The sequence below is a fragment of the Ambystoma mexicanum genome, chromosome 1q (genome assembly GCF_040938575.1).
Source record: "Ambystoma mexicanum isolate Mex_15411 chromosome 1q, UKY_AmexF1_1, whole genome shotgun sequence".
In the NCBI taxonomy this organism is placed as follows: domain Eukaryota; kingdom Metazoa; phylum Chordata; class Amphibia; order Caudata; family Ambystomatidae; genus Ambystoma; species Ambystoma mexicanum.
In genome coordinates, this window is record NC_090922.1 from 416,206,398 (window position 1) to 416,226,321 (window position 19,924).

Sequence of the window (19,924 nt, forward strand, 5' to 3'; positions counted from 1 at the left end):
AGAACTGCAGAACTTGATATAGTGGATGAGCAAGACAAGTGCGAAAAAAGAAGAGTAAACAAAAGGAAATTACTAACGCCTTAATGAAATGTAGAACTTGTTTATGGTGGATGAAAAGAGACTATTTGACCAGGAAGAATAAGGAGAAGGGAATTACCAATCCCCTAAAAGAACTGCAATACATGATATAGTGGATGACTAGACTATTTTCAATGATCTACTGAAAGGAGTCAGAGCAGTGAGAAGAAACTTGTGACAAAACACAAGCACCAGGAGAAGGGAGTCATTATCCTGACCTTAATTGGTTATACTAGTGGTAAGGTCAGATAGGTTATATTTGGACAGTGGTCAGATTTGTTTTTGATATTCATCCGGACTGATGAGCACCTTAGTTTGTAAGATATCCAGTGATCACCCCATATTAATAGGGCGAGATGGGCCTTATTTTACTTTAAATAAACTTCACATTAAAACATGTCTTTACTGCATCTGTGTCCTTCTTCTGATCCTCCACATATCGTGTCAGTAGTGGTATATTAAAGTCCTGGAAATCCGAGGTAATTGGGAACTGAGACAAGTGGGAGATAGCTGATACTAAGAAGCCTGAGACCTCAACGTCCTCGGTGGACTTCAACCCCACTATGACTACCCTTGAAACTCTTCTATGGCGCCTGGTGGGCCATCAGAATCAGGTGGATCAGTGAATCTATGAAGGGTTTGAGCAGGAGAGGACTATTCCCCTACCATGTATAGTTCTTCCTGGTATATTACAGCATCCATACCAAGAGGGACTTGGTAACTAATTTAACTAATTTAATTGAGATGCAGGTTTAAAACATATTATTTAGCGCCTTTGTCCAATGGAGATCTACTCCATTGCCTGAAATGAAACATTGTGAAAGTGGATAGGACAGACATTTGTAAGGAACTCATTGTGGCAACAGTTAAGGCAGACAGAAGTGATCACAGTTAAAGGGTGTTTAATGGGTGAGAAAAACACCTAATCTAAATCTAAGATGGGAGCAAGCTACGACCATCAAAACGGCAGTCCCAGTGGTGTCTTGTGGAAATAAAAGGGCCTATACTAAAAAAATATATTGCTAATCCTTATCACTAAGTTACAAAACAGTGTGGAATAGTGTTTACAAGAAAGTAAAGAAGTTTTCACAAAAATGATGGGGCAGAATGTTATGGCCAGGGTCTCCATTCCCTAAATTTTCCAGCACGGCAAAAAAGGTGTGACTCTCAAGCACAGCACACTCCTGGGTTTCTCCTGTATGACGTTACAGTTTCTTTCAACAATGTCTGCACCTTCTGTGTCCAAGACTCCTTCAAGTAAAGTCTCTTACTTCAGATGGCCCCATACATCGTAAACAATCAAACAAAAGTTCCTTCTACAGTAAAACAAAAGTTCCTTCTAATTCTCTTCTTGTCGGGCGATTACGCTTCACCCGTGGGTCCCTCTCAGCCGGGCTCTGATCAGTTTCTCAATGTTCGTCTCTCTCAGTTGGGCTCAGACCAACCATTAGCACTGTGGACATCCCTCAGTCAGGTTCACGTTTGTTCCAACAATGCAGTTCACTTAGCTTTCTCCCAATCTTTTCTCTTGATGTCCCTCAGTCAAGTTCACTACAGTGTTTCATTCATACTCTCTTCATTTGCAATATTCAAAAGTCTTGATGTCTTTTCAAACAATCACATTGCTACGTTAGGCCCCCCTCATCCAGGCTCAGGCCTTCCCTTAGCTTATCCAGTCCCAGTCAGGCTTTCTTTTATGTCCCTAGTTAGGGAGGTTGGGACTGTGTGTTAGGAAAAGGTGGGATATGGGAATGCCATATTCTACCTAGGTCGTCCCTAGTCCTATAGGGGAGATCTCTCCCCATGTGACCCCCCCCCCCTGGTGAGCACCACTGTGCACCGGTACCACCCCCCTGGGAGAAGGGATGACATCTGAACATTCGTCATAATGGATGTCAGAAGTGATTTTGGTAAAGCAAAAAAGTAAATCTGCATTTCCATGTTGATATTATTGTATTGAGAGAATATTTGTCTCAGGCGTCGGATGCAATGGTCTATACTCTGGTTTGTGCCACCAGAGCATTGAAACTTAACTCGCCCTGGTCTATATAAATGGCCAATGCGAACAAGGGTGGGTTGCAGTATTCAAGAAATGCAAGTGATGCTCTGTCGAAAAGTTGTAATACACTATGAGGTATGATGCACGTATACTGATATCTCTAGAAACAGTGTTGGGGTCTCTATTCCTTTACTGTATCAGGTCATCATGTTTCCTTGTTTGAGAGGAATATATGACAAAAAGCCATGTAGGCATATTTATTTTCCATTTTGGAAAAGTTGATAATAATTTTAAGAGATGTGTTCACAGGTCCTGCCCACATGCTGCTGTATCCTCTCCTACCCAGCCTAGTACCCCAAGGCTCGGTACTTGGCCCTTTCCTTTTCTCACTCTATACCTCTCTCCTCACCCCAGCTATCTCCTCATTTTGCATTTCTCACCATTTCTACGGCGATGATACTCAACTCTCCCTCTCCTTCTCTACTGACCTTCATCTTAAATTCTCCTCCTGCCTTACTGCTATAAAAAATTAGATGTCTTCTTGCTTCCTTTCCCTTAACACTGATAAAACTGAAGTAGTTTTCTTCCCCTCCAACTCTCTTCCCCCCCCTCTCCTCCCCCTTTCATTCATTTCCCCCCTTCTAATCTCCCCATCTCTGACCACGCTCGCAACCTAGGCATTCACTTTGACTCCTCTCTCACCTTTTCCCATCACATCTCTCTCACGTCTCGTGCCTGTCGCTTCCACCTCTTTAATATTCCTAAAGTCCGCCCCTCTCTCACTTTCCATGCTACTAAACTCTTAATCTCCTCCCTTATTTTCTCTCGCCTCTTCTACTGCTCCTCCTTACTCTTTGGTCGTCCTACTTCTCATCTCGCCCCCCTTAAATCTGCCGTCCGCACCCTCTGTCTCCTCGCCTCCTGTGACTCCATCTCTGCTTCCCTTTCCTCCCTTGGCTGGCTTCCCTTTCACTGCCATCTCAAGTTTCAATTTCTCTGCCTAGTCTTTAAATCTCTCCACGGTCTTGCTCCCCCTTATCTCTCCTCCCTCCTCTCGTTCTACACTCCCTCACGCTCCCTTCGCTCTGCCGATCACTTCCTTCTCACTGTTTCTCCCTCCCCTTGTGCCTCATCCCGTTTCCGCTCCTTCCATCTCCTAGCCCCCCTACACTGGAACTCCTTACCTCTCACTCTGCACTATTTCCACCTTTTCCTGATTCCGAACTTCCCTCAAATATCTCCCTGTCCATTCCCCGCCTTGAAACCCCTCCCCCTTCCTGCTCCCCTCCCTCCTTGCCTTATCTCCTTGATCTTCTCCCTTCTCCCTCCCATTCTCTCCTTTCACCCCTTCCTTTCTCTTCCCCCTCCCTCTCAGTTCTACTGCACTACTCTCCTTCTCTCCTCCAGTTAATTGCTCTACTTATTGTTTTGTTGGCCTGATTCTCAATGGTTAATAGCTTCTACTGTAACTGTTATAATGTTATTCATATGTATCCTGTTGTTCTAATGTGCAGCGCTTTGGTGTAAAGCGCTATATAAACAAAAATAAATACAAAAATACAAAATATTTAGTCTTTATGGATCCAATAAACCTTAGAGAGAGAATCCAAAGCAATATCTATCCTCATCTACCCCTGCCAACCCCTTTCCCCTCCCCCATACAACCTTGCGCCATTGACAATGGTCTGCTCTTTCCACATAAAGAACTAAGCTTTGATTTGTTTCATTTCATGTAAAATGGTTGTTTTATGAAATAACATAGATGATCCTTTCTGCTGCCCTTTTGAACCCACTGAGAGGACACTTATTGGACTTGGATGTAGCAGTGTGTATGCCTTTCAGTTTTGAAAAAATCTAACTGTACATGTCCTACTTTCACTGCTGCAATATAAAAAAAGCTAGGAGTCCAGTGTCTTTATATAAAATGTTCTTCTAAAACTTTCTGAAGTTTGTGTACATCAAAGTACATTGAAAAGTTGCAAGGATGTCATTCACTACCACAGCAGACACTTAAAATCTTTCAAGCTATTTAAGTGTGGGCATGTACATACGTAATTAGTTTTCAATACTGATTCACAAGATCCTAACATGTAACTTCTTTTTAAAAGTGTAAAATACCTTGTATTTTAAAGGTTTATTGCCAGGTGCTCTATTAACATATATTTATGTTTAACAGCAGTGTTTCTATGATTGTTGTAAGGTGTAAAAATGTACTTTAGGGGAAGAAGTTCTGACTAGAATTCAATAAGTATGTTAGTACATGTGATTTTGTGCTGATCTACAAATATTATGCTTGTGTTTGATTTAATAGATCTATCGCAGTGAACTTTATTTTAAATTGTGCCTGTACATTTGAACCAAGCGCATTTGGCCTACTTTCTAATTGATGGTGCACCCGCACACATTTGAAACAGTTGATTTTTTTGAGAGTTCATTCGTTCTGCAATTTTAAACATATATTAGACCACCAGTTAAGTAAAGCAGTTAAATATTGAAACCCGATCAAGAGTGAAAAAAAGATGTAAAAGGTGGGCTTTTAGGCATGGCTGCGAAAAGTTCATGGTTCAGATCAGAGAGACTTTAAGGTCAAGCTTCATAATTGCAATGCCACACTCAACAGTGGGTAACCTCTTACTGGCAAGAGCAATAACCTTGATCAGGGCAGATGCACAACATCTGCTAGATTCTACTTCCATTCACCACAAACCAATTTACTTTTTAAGACCCTCTAGCGTTGACCTTGGATCTGATTGATAATGTAATTCATAATAAAGTAAGAAATCTTTGCGGCAGCAAACCCTATGCTCATTGCCTTTATCGATTCCTACCATACACCACATCCATATTTAGGTTTCTTCTATAATGTACCATTGGCATTCATTCAAAAGGGATTGAGTTAGAGATCTTAGTACTCTACTAATGATCAACCTATATTTTTCTTTTTCTTAGTATTCAAGCCTTGACGATGACCCTCTCCCAGCTGTTTACAAATGTGGAGGTTGAGGTGAGAATCTAACAGCTAGCTATTGAACATGTGGATAGATTGGTTTGTTTTTCTTCTTGATTATCCTTTGTTGCTGGTAAGTAAAATTGGGATGTTTAACAGGGTCCTCGTTCTTGGTCCATAATGGAAGGGTGGGGAACTCTGGCTGCCGGGGGAGCCACCTGCAGACTCCTGCACACCTGCACACTCATGCTACTTCTGGAGATGGTAGACCTGGAATTCCACAGCATTTTCTCAGCCCTTCTGTTTGCGAATCTGGGGTGACTAAAGGGCATAGCAGGAGGAAACATCACTCCATGAACAGAAGGGATATCTTCTTCCTGGGGAAGCAGAGTGATGTTGATGGTACAATTGCAAGACTGAAGGTCCGTCTCTATGGGAAAACCCCCTAGAAAATAACCCCCTGCACAAGTGTTTGTTTACAGAAATGATGTGTGTTTGTGCTCAGTCTATAAGTTTATGCAAGAGGGAAGAGGTTGGAGGGAGTCCCAACTCTGGCATGGGTTCTAGAACAGGGCTCTGCAGGAAAACCTCTGCAGTCAGTGAAAATCAACGCAGAAAACACTCAAGCTCTGTGCCATGCATAAACAAACGCATGGAAAATGAAGGCCACACTCCCCCTACTATGATGCAGAATCAGACCCTTTTCCAGTCACCGTATTATTTATATAAGAGAGAGAGAGAAAGAAAGAGAAAGAGAGAGAGAGAGAGGTTAAGCAAAGTTGAGCTGCAGGAATGTTGATCAATGACCGCAGTGACCATGCCAGTCAGAAAAGGGAAACAGTATAGTGAGTAGGCTGCGACTGTTAAACCTATGCTTGGGGGAATCCAGACATGGAGTACGGTATTTTTGAAGCAAACCATCTGACCTTGGCTCAGAGATTGGCAGGAAAGAAGCACCTTGTTTTCCTCAAGTGGTGGGAATTAATGCTTGTAAAGAAGCCACTGATGCTACAGCTATTTCTATGAAATTGTGTTTGCGGGCAGGTAATGTGGTGCTTGAAAGAGGAGCGAGGAAACTCTAGGAATATTCAATATCCCACCGCAGTCAGATCATGTACCTGGTAGCTTCTCCTGGATCTCAAGAGTTCCCCAGTCCCTCTCAATGCATATCTTAAAGGTGACTGTCACAGCTCATTTTCCATATGCTTCCTGAGCAGCTCCACTCCATGTTTTCCCCCGTTAGCCAATGGACGTCTATTGCACACAACTTACAACACCAGAAAATGTAAATGTGGTGTGGGCGGGGAGCACAACCATTACTGTACTCCAGTAAAAACCCGACCACACTTATTGCCTAACATCATATGCCTACCTGCATTTAGCCCAATTGCAAAGGTTAGACCTATCTAGCATGTAGCCTAATTCTGCAATGTAGCCATATTTTGCACTTAGCCTGTTTGTGTAGGTTAACCTTATGCGTCCTGCTGCATCCGAGATGGGCATTGTACAACATTTGTATTGTTTCGGGTCCTGCTCCTGGAGATGGATTGTTGGGAGCTAAACCTGTCCCTCTCTTGGAGGCACTATTGGGAGTAGGAGATGCATCACACTTGGATGGACTGTTGGGGGTGGGAAATGTCACAAGCAGATGAGATCTTGGGGGCAGAAAATATGTCACCCTCAGATGATTTGTCCAGGGTAGGAAATATATTGCGCCTAGATGGACTGTTGGGTGTGGGAAATGTGTCACTTTCAAATACAAGAACGCCGGTAGAAAATATTTCGCACTTGGATGTACTGTTGGGCTTAGAGAATGTGTCACTCTTGGATGGACTATTGGGTGGTAGGAAATCTGTCACTCTTAGAGTCTAGGTATATATATAAAAATGCACCACCAAGGTGGAAACCAACAACAGGCATGGCTACCCACTCACATGAGAATACAGCAACGACTAGGAAATATTTGGTCTCGCTGGTCACATAACTGTTCTGCCTACTTACACCAGACTATTTCTCAACACCTCTGCCAGCCATCAGTATGCAGCAAAGACCTATGACAGATTCAGGCCAGCTGGACACATAACAAGTCTCTTGCACTCACGCTTTCTCCAGACCTCTTACAGCATCCAGTCATATGCCTGAACTCGTGGGCTGCTTTTACCAGAGCCCGGCCAGCCCCCCTAAGCCTTATCTTGGCTAAGTGCACACATGCATTCTAATCCTACTCTGTAATTTCCCATACTTTGGATTTCAGTCACCGAGGGCGTTCCTACCACTAGCGCATTGAGACTATAATAAATGGTAAAGGTGCTATATAAATGACAACTACAATACAATAGTGCTGCAAAACTCCTTTATGTCCAATTTGGACAGCAGAGCTAGGTTCCCATATAGCCACTGAGCACAGTAAGGCCAGATACTTGTATGCCATCCAGCACAAGTTCCCCAGCATGTGTCTTTGTCTTCGGAGGCAATCCCAAAGTCCAGCTGTCTCCTGGGATGTTGTAGCATTTGGACATTTAGCCGGCCAAGGCCTGTTCAATTAACCTTTTTCCCTAGGGGCCTCTATGCTTTATCGAGGCAAGACCTATATCTTACATTTTTACCCAAGGAGGTTCTTCTCCATGATATTTGTTCTCCCCCACACCTAGGCTGAAATACATTTTTTTAAATGTATTTGTATTCTTTTCCAAGCAAACAGTACCAAACCCCCTGTCCAACCCCCGCCCCACTCCACCCTCATACAAGGGATCAAGCATCAATTGTATTTCCAGTTCACATCCATAGAGTATAGTCTCAGTGTAGTTCACACCATTTGGTCCTCCTGGCTGATGCAACTCCTCTACCTTGAATACAGAAGCCACTACCGAAGCACCACTTATACAATTCGGGTGCTTTGGGCCCTGCTAACCGGGCCATATCATATTCTTCTGATCCACTTCTTATATTATTCAGTATTGCACTGTACAGTACATTCCCCAGCCATCAGGGCTCCATTGCCCTGTATTATCTTAGTTCTTACTAGGCAGACCTGGCATGACCTCCTCCCCCCTTCCTCCCGATCTTCTTTCCCACTGGCTTTGTTTAGTCTCTCAGCTTCAAACATATTCAGGGTAAGCATGTTCCAAGCCTGCATATCTTTGCTCCTTTCTCTTCGGCCTCTTCCTATCGCCCTGTGCCACACCACTTTCTCTTCCATCGCTCATCTCTGTAAATCTCCCCACCATGCTTCAGTGCTTAGGCCACTGGCTTGTTTCCAGGCCATGGCTATCTGTATTTTAGCTAATATACAGATAAGGTCTTTCATCTTCGTGAAATATGCTGTCGGTCTACCCTGTCCACCTCCCCTCTTACCCCTTGGAAACATCCCTAATAAGCATGCCTCCTCATGTCTACTCCTCCCACTGCCACTCTGTCCGGAATGTTTATATAACAGGGCAGGTCTAGAACATGTGGATCATTCCTGCCTCCCTCACCAAGCACCTAGGGCAGCCCTGTTTTCCGGCTCCTGGGTTCTGATATCCTGCGCGGTATAATGTGTCGCATACAATTGAACTTAAATCTAACTTTCCTGGACACCCATTTTGTGTAAAGGAGTACATTACCCCACTCTGCATCTGTAAAGTCCCTGCCCAGGTCTACCTCCCACCCCGTCCGTGCCTGTGCCATCCCCTGTCCTCGTCTTCCCATCAATAATTCATATAATCTGGATACCATGTGTCTCCCCCTCCGTAACATCGTACATGGTTGCTAGTGTGCCATCTATCTCTATTCCCGTCCGAACTGTGGACCATCTCTTCACAATGAATCCTACCATACTCAAATGTGTTAAAAATGGGCCCTCTGGGATTTCATTATCTTTAGATAAGGTCTCAAACTCCCTTAGCCGCCCTTCCTCCATAAAATCACCCACCGTGGCTACCTATTCTCTTCCCAAGGGATTCTAATGACTTCCTTCCTTCCTTCCCGGATGCCTATTCACCAACCCTGCCAATTAAATGTATGAGGAATCTGGGTCTTCCACCTTTATCCATTTCCAAGCTCTCTTCCACATCTTCGTCCCTTGGGATACCAAATGTGGCATATTTATTAAACTCCTGTCATCCACCCATAGTATCTATCTCAGGTAGAGAGGTTCAACCCATGGTCGCAGCAGCTGCGTAGCCTCTGTATGTTTGTCCACCATACACCCAATAATAAATTGTAGCTACCCAGCCAAATAGTATGCTTCAAAGTTAGGTACTTGTAGCCAACCTTCTGCATTATCTCTCTGCAGCATCCTCATTGCTATCCTGCATCTCTTGCCTGCCCATATGAATTTTCTAACGGCACTATCAATCTTATGAAAGAATGTCACAGGTACATTGTATAGGATGTTCGCCAAGTGATACAATAACCTCAGCAGTGCCACCATCTTAATCAGCGCTGCCCTGCCTGCCATTGATAACTGCAACTCTTTCCAGAATAACATACACTTTTCAAGACCATTGCACACCCTCTGTATGTTCTGTGTATGTGTGTCTATGAGGTCATGCCAGACATTAGTTCCCAGATATCTGAATGACCGCAGTGACCATTTTATGCGTAGGTCTCAGAGCTGCTTTCCGTCCAAGACCCACTGGGCCCCCACCTGAAACGAGCAGGATTTTTCCCTGCTGATCCTAATCCCCGAAAGTTCTGCATATCTATCTAGCGAATCCAGTATGTAAGGAAAATGTTCCTCCGGCCAACTTAAATAAAGCAGCATATCGTCTTCATAGAGCAATATGACATGCATCACCCCTCTTATTGCTATACCTGTGTCTCTATAGTCTATGCATAAAAACACTGCCAGCGGCTCCAAAGCCAGGATGAATAACATGGGAGACAGGGGACAACCTTGTCTTGTACCCCTTCTGAGCTCCCAGCTGCCAGAGATGCGCTTCCCCGTCCGTAACCTAGCCCTTGGTGCCACCTAGATCACTTGTACCCATCGCAGAAAGGCCGACCCCATGACAAAGCATCATAGTGTAGCGTACAACCAATCCCACTCGACAGAGTCAAACGCTTTGATAGCATCCAGGGAAACCACTGCGCATTCCTACTGCATGTTATTGGTGCGATTCATTATATGATGTAATGTCCGTAAATTCCAGAAAGTATTCCTACCCGGGACATACCCTGTTTGATCTGAATGCACTATTCCGCCTATCAGTTTTTTAATCTTTGCCCCATAGTGGCTGTCAGGATTTTGCAGTCTGTTTTTATCATGGAAAGGGGCCTATACGATCTGCACTCCAAAAGAATTTTCCCTGGTTTCAGAATAGGCACTATTATGGATTCTCAGCTTTGCTGCAAATTCCCATTTCGTCAACTGTCAGTGGTGCATCGAGCAACTCTGTCTGCTGCGAAGTCGCCTTGGCAGGGTCAGTTGTGACAATGCCTCCTCCACCTCCGATCAGTCGGAATCTTGCCCCTGATCGTATAGAGAGTCATAAAATCTGGTAAACACTGTATTCACCCCAATTTGTGTCCTGTGCCCCTTGTCATCCTTTATTGCACTGATCATTTCCCTCTTTTCACCTCTGTGGCATAGCCATGCTAGCAGCCTCTCTGGCTTATCCCCTTCCCCATTGAGCCTTTATTTGTACTTTGCATAGTCAAATTTGTCTAGATTCTCTTATTGTGCTATGCACTGCTGTCTGAGTTCCATCACTGTTCCATCCAGTTCCGCTCCTGCCACCTGCTTATGCTCTGCCTCAGCAATTTGTCACTCCATGTATCCATGTACTCCCAGCCTCTGGTTCCCGTCCAGCACAGCTCCTCTCCTCGGTGCGTGCAGAATCTCGGCTGCTGGTGCCTGCTGTGCCATAACCCACCACAGCTCACCCCTTCTCTCTCTGCGCTGTATTTAAGCATGCACTCCAAAGCTCCTTTTTTCCCCCCCTGGAAATGTGCAGACTCTGGCTTGTGCTCCTGTGTCAGTTACACTGTGAGTGCAGAGACTCTGCTTCCTTGCCTTTCCACTGTCATGCCATGGCGGTCGCCATCTTGGCGGCCGGGAGCTTGTTTCAATGTCCTCGATCTTCACAGGGAAACCACCTTCCGCCCCTAGCCTTCCTCCACAAACGGCTCTATGTTCCTTTAATCTTCCGCACCGGTCTCATCTAACTTTCTGCCTCTTTTTAGTGTGTTTATATGAGGATCATTGACGGATCCAGCAGAAGCCTTCCTTACAGCATGGGGGTTAGCCACGCCCACACTCCACCACAGCTGGAATAATTATGACACTATCTGGTTCCCTGCAAATCCAAGGGTTTCTTCAAGCATGACGACCAGCAAAGTAATTCTGGATTTTAGTTGGCTGATAAAAACAGATTCCATTCTGCATGTGTGGTGATAGTTGTGGTGTGTATGTGTATTGCAGCATTCTCGGTGGCATTTCTGTGTGCAGTTTTTGTGGCATTTGTGTTTGCATGTACAGCTCTGGGGCATTGTGTGCACGTAGTGCTGGTGCAGTCTGTGCATTGCAGGGTAGGTGGTGGTGTAGGTGTGCAGTGCTGCAGGAGGTTGCGTTTTTGCGTACTGTGGGTGGTATGTGCACAGCGCAGTACTAGGGTGATTTGTGTGCAGTGCTTGGGTCTGTGTGTTCATGCAGTGGTAAGGGTAGCATGTATGTGCTCTCAATGTGTGTGTGCAATGTTTCGTAGGCTATCTGAGTGCTTTTTTGAGAGCAGTGCCTCTGTGTATGCTCATTCAGTTAACACTTTATTTGTTAAAAAAAACAGTTATAGACACATTAAAAAGCAATACAGAGCTCATTAAAATACATTCAAAAGAGTAATACACTAAATTTACATACAATTGTCAGTAAATTCATCTTTTGTAAAATACAGAAAATAAGATAAAACAAAACATTGTCATGTAATACCAAGAGAAGAGCTTGCTTTCAGCCTCATGGAATCCCATCGATCAATCAACTATAGCACCTTCCATCAGAGTAAGAGCATTCATTATTAATCATTACCAATGCTTTCGATCTAAGCAGCTAAGCCCTGTGAATGTAGCGTGCTACTGTATATGCTATACGATGGTCAGTTAAGCATCTGCAAAATGTCAGTGCTTAGCAGTTGTTCGAAGACCAGCTGACCTTAATAGTGGTCTTAAATAACAGCATCTCACTACTTTCAATTTTTCGCAAAGAAACAAAAAATGGGTGACAGTTTCTGTGCCTGATCCATAGAGAGGACAAATAACCGTCCGACCAGAACCCCAAGATTTGGTAAAGAAGCTGATGATAATGTCCCTATCCTCAAGCGCATATACAAAGATCTCTCATAGGGAAGATATATATAATCAAGATAGCATTCAAAACCAAAATCCATTTACACAGCAAATACTCTGGATCCAATTTAAGCTTTTTTGCTGCCTCTATTATTGTTTCTCTTGTCCTTACAATTAAGGCTCTCTTAATCCCAAATGAAGCAGATGTATCTGCGTTCTGAGGGCCTACCACAATCCGATTTCATTTAAAACCAATAATTGCTCTTTCACATGGGTTACCCATGGGATGTGCCCCCTGCCAGACTTGGGTGACTCAGTGTGTCTCGATATTTCCCTAAACTCTGTTCTCCACTGTCTGAGCCAGTATAAAAATGGTTTGAGGGAGAGTCACTCTCCAATCGGACTGATGTGATACTCCAGGTGTAATAGCGCTGCGGGGGAATTTTGTAGGATTAAAAGCAATGTTTTCAAAAACATGTTTTCAATTTTTTGGAGGGTCCGGGAACTACCATATCCCCAGATTTCTGAACCAAAAACTGACACTGGTATTGCCCATTTTCGGTAGCACTCGAGTGAAGGTGAAATAGACCCTCTCCCATGTTTCACAAAGAAAGAATGTGTTACCCACTATACTTTCCCAGGTTGGTACAAGCTTTGTCTCTGTGAAGACCATCTAACATTCTTGTGGAACCTAATTCCCAGATAATCCTAGAACAAGGTCTGTTCTAATTTACAGTCGTCCACATAGATATTCAGGACTCTACGTTTGGAAAACTGTGGTTTTAAGACCATGGTCTTCATCTTTCCGACATTCATTTGGAGCTCAAGATCCTTGCATTTATTCAGAAAGACACCCTAGGTCCCCTTTAGGCTTTGTGGGCAGGGAGACAAAATCACTGCATCATCAGCATAGAATAAAGCAGGATAAATGTCCTGGCCCATCTTTGGGCAGACCATGCACCTCTGGGTTAATGCATCGAATATTTTTTTAATGTATATGCTAAAAAGCAGAGGGGCGAGGACACATCCTTGACTTACTCCCTTTGGTACATTAAGAGGTGGTTAATTCTCCAGCAAGTCCAAAGTGCAACATTGCTTTGTTCTTGGAGTACAGTAGCTGAATAGCTGCAATCAGGCCTTTGGGAGCTCCCCTAGCCCAGAAAATCTGCCAAAGAATTTCCTTTGAGATGCTGTTGAAGGCTGTCCTGAGATCCACAAATGCAGCGTACAACTTCATCTTTAGTAGCGCAGTGTACTTCTGGATCAACGGGAACAGCCAAAAACGTTTGACTGTGCTCTTTTGGTTTTGGAAGCCCGCCAGAAGATCACTAATTGCATTATTTTCATCTGCCAAAGCCTGTAGATGAGACAGGACTGCTTTTGCGAATATCTTTCCCACACTGTCCAAGAGAGAGATGTGTCAGTAATTGGCTGAGGAGTCCATGCCCCCCTTTTTTATATAGTGGTACAATTACCGCATTTTGCCAGGAGGCTTGGACAATTCCAAGTCTGGTGACTGTGTTAAAGATCTTGCACAGTACTGGACCCCAGACCCTTAACTCATCTTTGTATAGATCAATAGGAATTGTCTGGCCCAGATGTTTCACCTCTTCACCTACAATCAATTTCCAGTAAGAGGTGTGATCACCCTCTATATATACCCGCAAATATGCGTCCCTTTTTTGGGAGACATCTTTCTTTTTCTCTCTGCAAGTAAAAACTTGTAGTTGGATCTGTGCAGACTAAGTTGGGACTTATCCACAGCTGAGCCAGTTCTTAAATATTCCACTATTTTGCGTGTTGCCTCCCTGCATGCTTCATCATACCAGCTGGGTTTAGTTATTACATGCATTTTAGCTTTGGAGGCTGTACAAACATGTACGACCATGGCTAGCCCACTGGATTCGGAAGGTCTGTTATAAAGATTAAATGGGAGGATCCAATCACCACCCCCGTGCGTACAGCCATGTGTTGAAATTCTTCAATATCAGTGGGCTGAATAACCACCTCCCAATTGAGGCCAATCTCCAGCCAAACAAGGAGACCACCACTTGGTCTTCCCTTCGGGCCTTTTTTCGCATAGAACCTAAAATGCTTGGTATCCTTGCATAACAGCAGCCACTGTAGACCTGGTTTCTTGTAAAAGCCCTCCCAAAGTAGCTAGGAATCTCAAGGTTCTTTGTAATCCCTGCTATATTCCAGGTGTTCTATGTTCTTTCTTTGACCGTTTTCTTTTTTCGCAGCACTTTTTGTCGAAATGTTTGCTGAAATAAATTGCTGCTCCCTATCATTTATCCCTATTCACCACCCCTATACTACCCCTTATATGCACTCCCCTCTCCCTTCGTCCCCATATTTTTTTTTTTTTTCGGCCAAACAATTTTAGCAAAAAGGGCAGCGGGAAAAAAACGGGGATGAATGAACGTCGTACCATTCCAGCTGAGAAGGTGATAGCCAGCAAATGGTACATAGAAGATTAAAGCCCTGACCCAGTCAGTCCAAGCCTTCCAGGCCTCCAACATCTCACTCTTTTACCAGTCTCTCTTCCCCTAAGATTGTTGTGGGTTGTAGGGTCCCTCAAACAGTGATAATGCCTTCATATCCATGGCTACGAATCTCAGCCCACCCTTGATTGCTATACATTGGAGCAAGGGATCTGATCAGAATTGCAGTACCTTTAGGATGGTATGTACAAAAGTCGATTGCCAGGATTCCGTCAGCCAAATCCCAAGACTGAAGGAAGACTTGGAAGTAGTCTGCAGTACAGTTCGGCATTGGGACCCAGATTTATCTTACTATATCCGTTTTTTTAATGGATAAACACCCCTTTGTCTAATACAATGAATGCACTTATTTTTCAGTGCTTCCTCATCCTCGTAAGAGTTATGCGAGATTCTTGGAACATAAACCATGGTAACAAACGGGGGTTCCCTATAGGGCACTCTAGTCCTGGCAACAGATCTTTTACTTTTGAATATATAACGGTTCTCAAGTGCAGACTGTTTATCAGATACTGCAATTAAGCTAGGACGGACCCATAGTGGCTGAGGTATATATTTTTGAGTTTTCCTTCTTTTAGCAAATGAGCCCTGATGTATACGAGAAGCACCAAGGTCACCTTGTCCCACGGGCATTGCAATTTTATTGCCTAGGGTGTCAAAAGGGGTCAATCCTAGATTTCCTTTCCCCTACAGGGCATTACATGATTCACCATCAGAAACGAAACCAGGTACCTTGTGAATGTCTTGATCTTTAGTTTTAGATGACAACATTTCAACCCTGATTTTTTAATATTTTGTTTTTACCAACCAATTCTTGTAGACAATTGCCTAGTTTGTCAACAATTCAAGTTTTAATTGCTGCAAGCATTCCCTTAACATCAGGATCTGGACAAGGCATGAAATCAAAAGATGAAGAGGTCAGTCCTCCCGGGCCACTTACATGCATCGAAATCCAATTATCAGTGGGTAAAGATCTGTGAATTGCCCTTCTTGACTTAAGGCCCATGTTCCTAGGGGCAGTTGTTTTCTTAATTAGCCTCTTCGATCCTTTCTGTGGCTCTTTGGCAACGGGATTTGTATCAGCGAGGACATCGAACGTATTGCTAAGGGGGTATTGAAGGTTTAATCATATCCACCTCACCTAGATCCACACCTCCTCCCCCTTCCTCACTGGGACTTCGGTCACATATTCGATATCTAAGACAATTACGAGGGGCTCAACTAGAGTATGCAAATGCTCTGTGTATGGGTACATTTTGATGATATGATTAGCAAGGCTTATTATACCTTCACCCATAGATGTCGATTCCCACGCTCCTGACCTTTTTTCAACTTCGAAGGGATCAAGTTGGTCCTTACTAGGTCTTCAAATTCAGGGAGTGCTAGTAATGTCTGGTTCTCGAGGAAAAGATCACTGAAGAACCACAATCCAGATCCGGGAGCACACAATTAAAACCTGCCCCCCCACTTGTCAGCCGCACAGTGTCCGCTAGGCACTTTTTGTCATTGGGGCTATCAATATCATTTAATAAACATTTAATTTCAGATATGAGGTCTTTAACATCCTGGATATTTTCTTCTGCCTGACTTCCGGAGAGGTAGAGGTGGCAGCCTTCCTCTTAGACATGTCTCGAGGCACCAACATCTACCAGCTCCTCCAAGTGTTCTAGACTAACTGACACGAGACTGACACAGAACTAACACAAAAACAGAAAGTTAGACCTAAACCCTATTGTGCTTGGTGCGATTGGGGGCGAGGGGTAGTACCAAGGAAGGCACCCACCTCACAACAGCTATTTATCAATTCCTTGCTCTATGAAAGTATCATGTGCCTAGCAACCAAACCAAATCAAAGCCTTTAAAAGTAAGTCCACGTAAGACAGGGGCTAATAAAAACCCTAAGAGCAGCCAGACTCCTCTATTCTAAAATGTTACAATTAAAGATGCTGCAAATATGAACAATAAAATCCCCAATGCTCGCTTCAATTTAAAAAGGATCTAATGTTCCACAAAAATCAGTAATGGCTATAATTAGGCAATTGATATGCAATGAATAAGCAAGTAGATAAATAGGCAGGCAAATATAAAATAATAAAAATATCAATAAAATGGACAGGTAAAATTTACAATTTCGCAGTTCTACAGGAGTTGTGTAATATTGCACAATGTATCAAGACAATGTATCCAACTCCAGTCTTCACAGTCAGTCAATTGAGAGTCAACAAAAATCTGGGGCAAATTAGTCACCAAGAACGTGGGGGCAAAGAATGCCTGACTGGCTAATGGGGCATCCAGAGTCAGAGTCCGACTCCCCACCCTTGCAACCTGTTCCTGCCACATCCAGGCCAAGTCACATAAGAAACTGCACAGAACACCAAATGGTGATATGATATGATATGATATGATATGGTATTTGTAACGCGCCTATACACAAGTGTTTCAAGGTTTTGAACTGGAGTACTGGACGTCTGATTAATCGTGGGAGGCAACACTCAGTTGAAAACTAGACGGCTTGGACCTCCTGGGCCTCCTTTGATATATTTCATCTCCCTGTGCTCAGTGTAACATGCCAAAGGTACCCTGCTGCATGTTTACTCAGTTGGACATCCTTAAATGTATTTCCACTCCTTGGGCTCAGTGAAACTATGTTACTTTATGTTACAGTGTAGTGCTATCAGCTGCCTCTTATTTGCTCTGTTACTAATGGGCAGCCCGTTCCGAGCAGGCACCAGACAGGGGAGAAGAGTCAAGAAGACCCAAAACGATGCGAATGACAACCAGGGAGCCTGCGCCACAGCACAAACCTCCAGCACCAAGCAGAGGAAAAGAAAGCTAGCAGCAAAGGAGCCACCTCTGTCTGTACTCCCGTTCGGCTATCGGCTCTGAACAGCCTCGGCTCCAAACAGCGAAGCCCTTTGCCGGCCAGAGGGTTTCAGGCCAAGGGCGGCTGATAGCAATTTTATAATGGGAGGAGTGACTCCCAAAACGGCTTCCCAAGCAGGTGGATGCTGCACCATGGCTCCAAATAAACGAGCCCTTTGTGTGTATGCAGTCTCCTTTTCTCTGTGATTCCTGTACATTGAGTCAAATGATGTTCATGAAGATCCCCGTTTTATCTCTCTCCATTGGTGCGTTCTCACACCCGATGGATTAATCAAACACTTTCTCAGTGTTTTTCTGCACCTTTCCTGGGGTATCGGGTAATAAAATTGCAGCAACAATGTTGGCGGTAAAAATAAATTGCTGTGGTTTGTGTACCCCATTATACCATTTAAGGGGAGCAGTGGTTGGGGGGTGTCCCCCGCTCCCTTTAAATGGTATAATGGGTCCAGGGGTTGCGGGGGTGTCCCCCGCATACTTTACATGATTGTGGCGGCAACACCACAGCATTGCTGCTGCAATATTTTGTATTCACTGCCATTTTTGCCACGATTTTAAGACATGGAACCCTTTCCCGGTCTGTCCCTCCTCTTCCCTATATTCCAGACCACTAAATGGCTGTTAAGGTACTGGGGGGAGCCCAGTCTCTGGCTCCCTTTGTAAGATATTAAGTTCCAGATTTTCATCAGCTTTAAGAAGCCCAATGGTGGTGGTGGGGAATCGAGGTTCAGTTCGGGACCCCAGTGCTTACTAATCCTGCTCCCGTACTTGGCTCCCTGCATGGCTATCATGCCCAGTGAGACTCTTTCATGTTTTACTGTCAGACATTAAAACATGGGCACCATTGGTATAGTGTCTCTCGCCCTTGCTCCAAATATCAACAGTTAGAACCCTTGGCTAAAATGGCCACAGTTGAGGCCTTGAATGGTGCTGCACTGTAAACTCCTGAAAGAAAGATGGCTGTAATTCCATCCAACTATGAAAAGCCGCACATATTTGTGCGGCGAAACAATGCAGCATCCAGTAAGATGGCCACCACACTTATATTTCAATACTTTTCCCCCCCATCTGTGCAATGTGCTTGCATATGAAATGTTGAGACGTATCCTCTTAAGCAGGGGAAAATGTTTCAAGTTTCCAGCTATAAAAGATCACTCGCCTCATCACCAGTAAGTGGCTTGTGCAAAATGTGCATGCTCATAAGCGTACTGTTAGGGGTTTCCCTGCTTATTTACTGCAAAGTAATTGGTGGCCACCTATTACAATGAGATGACCCATCTTTATCACAGAATAATCAAAATCATGAGGCTGAAGTGAGCAAATATTTGCTTTTTAAGAGCCATTTACACTAGTGTTCCTCCAATCAGAGTATGCCTGACGCTGCCATGTCACGGCCAGGCAAAAACTGAATGTTTAACAGGATGATTACAGCAAGACAAAGTGTTATGGTGGCCACCTCTCAGCCAAAACCTAAAGCGGAGACATGCTTGACATCCCCCCTGCACGTGTTCCAGTCTTGTATAATGTTCTCTGTGTCGTTTTCCAGCATCTAAACTAGTGTTTTTGTTGGCATATTATACTATTGCTGCATGAGACATGTTCTTCTTAGGTTATGTACTTGGGCAAGTTGTATTTGCAAAAGTTGTAGTGAAGTTTTCCATTTGTTTAGTCGTTCTTGTACATTTGCCTGTCTTAGAGTAGTTTGTGTGTGGAATATTACCCCCCTGTGTACTGACACTGACCTTTGTTGTTTGGGGAATTAGCTCCTTGCCTGCTTCTGCTCACTGTGGTACAGATAGATGGGGCTTCTCTTCATGATTATCATCCGAAGATGGAGACAGGGACTTGCTATTTGTCTTTGTTTTTTCTCGAAACAACATAGTAGTGTGCAGGAACATGTCATAGGAGCAGTATTGAGGATGGCAAAGGCTTCTGAGTATGTGAGTAATGATACTACAAATGCCTCATACGAGCCATCGAATATGCCTTCTCCAGGTGGCTGGAAAAGGAGTTTTTCATTTTATTAGTTTTTGTTGTTTATTTGTTCTTTATTTTTTTAATTGGGTTTTTGAGTCATACCAGATAACCATATACTTAGCAAAAGAGAAACAGGCAGATTTAAACTACTTTTTCCTGTTCGGCTCCCCCCCCCCCCCCCCCCAAACCCCACTCCCTTAACCGGATAAGCTTAAAGGACACAGTGAGACTTATAATATTTCTCGTATTCTGAGATGTTGCAGGCAATATTGCTCAGTG

The 19,924-nt window shown here is 43.9% G+C and overlaps 1 protein-coding gene across 1 annotated transcript in view; it reads left to right on the forward strand.

Moving 5' to 3' along the window:
• LPCAT2 (lysophosphatidylcholine acyltransferase 2) overlaps positions 1 to 19,924 on the forward strand; it is a 1,163,987-nt gene that overhangs the window by 643,140 nt on the left and 500,923 nt on the right. Inside the window, exon 8 of the mRNA XM_069639642.1 lies at positions 5,027 to 5,081. Within this exon, the coding sequence (XP_069495743.1) occupies positions 5,027 to 5,081 (55 nt within the window). The remainder of the gene's footprint in view (positions 1 to 5,026; positions 5,082 to 19,924) is intronic.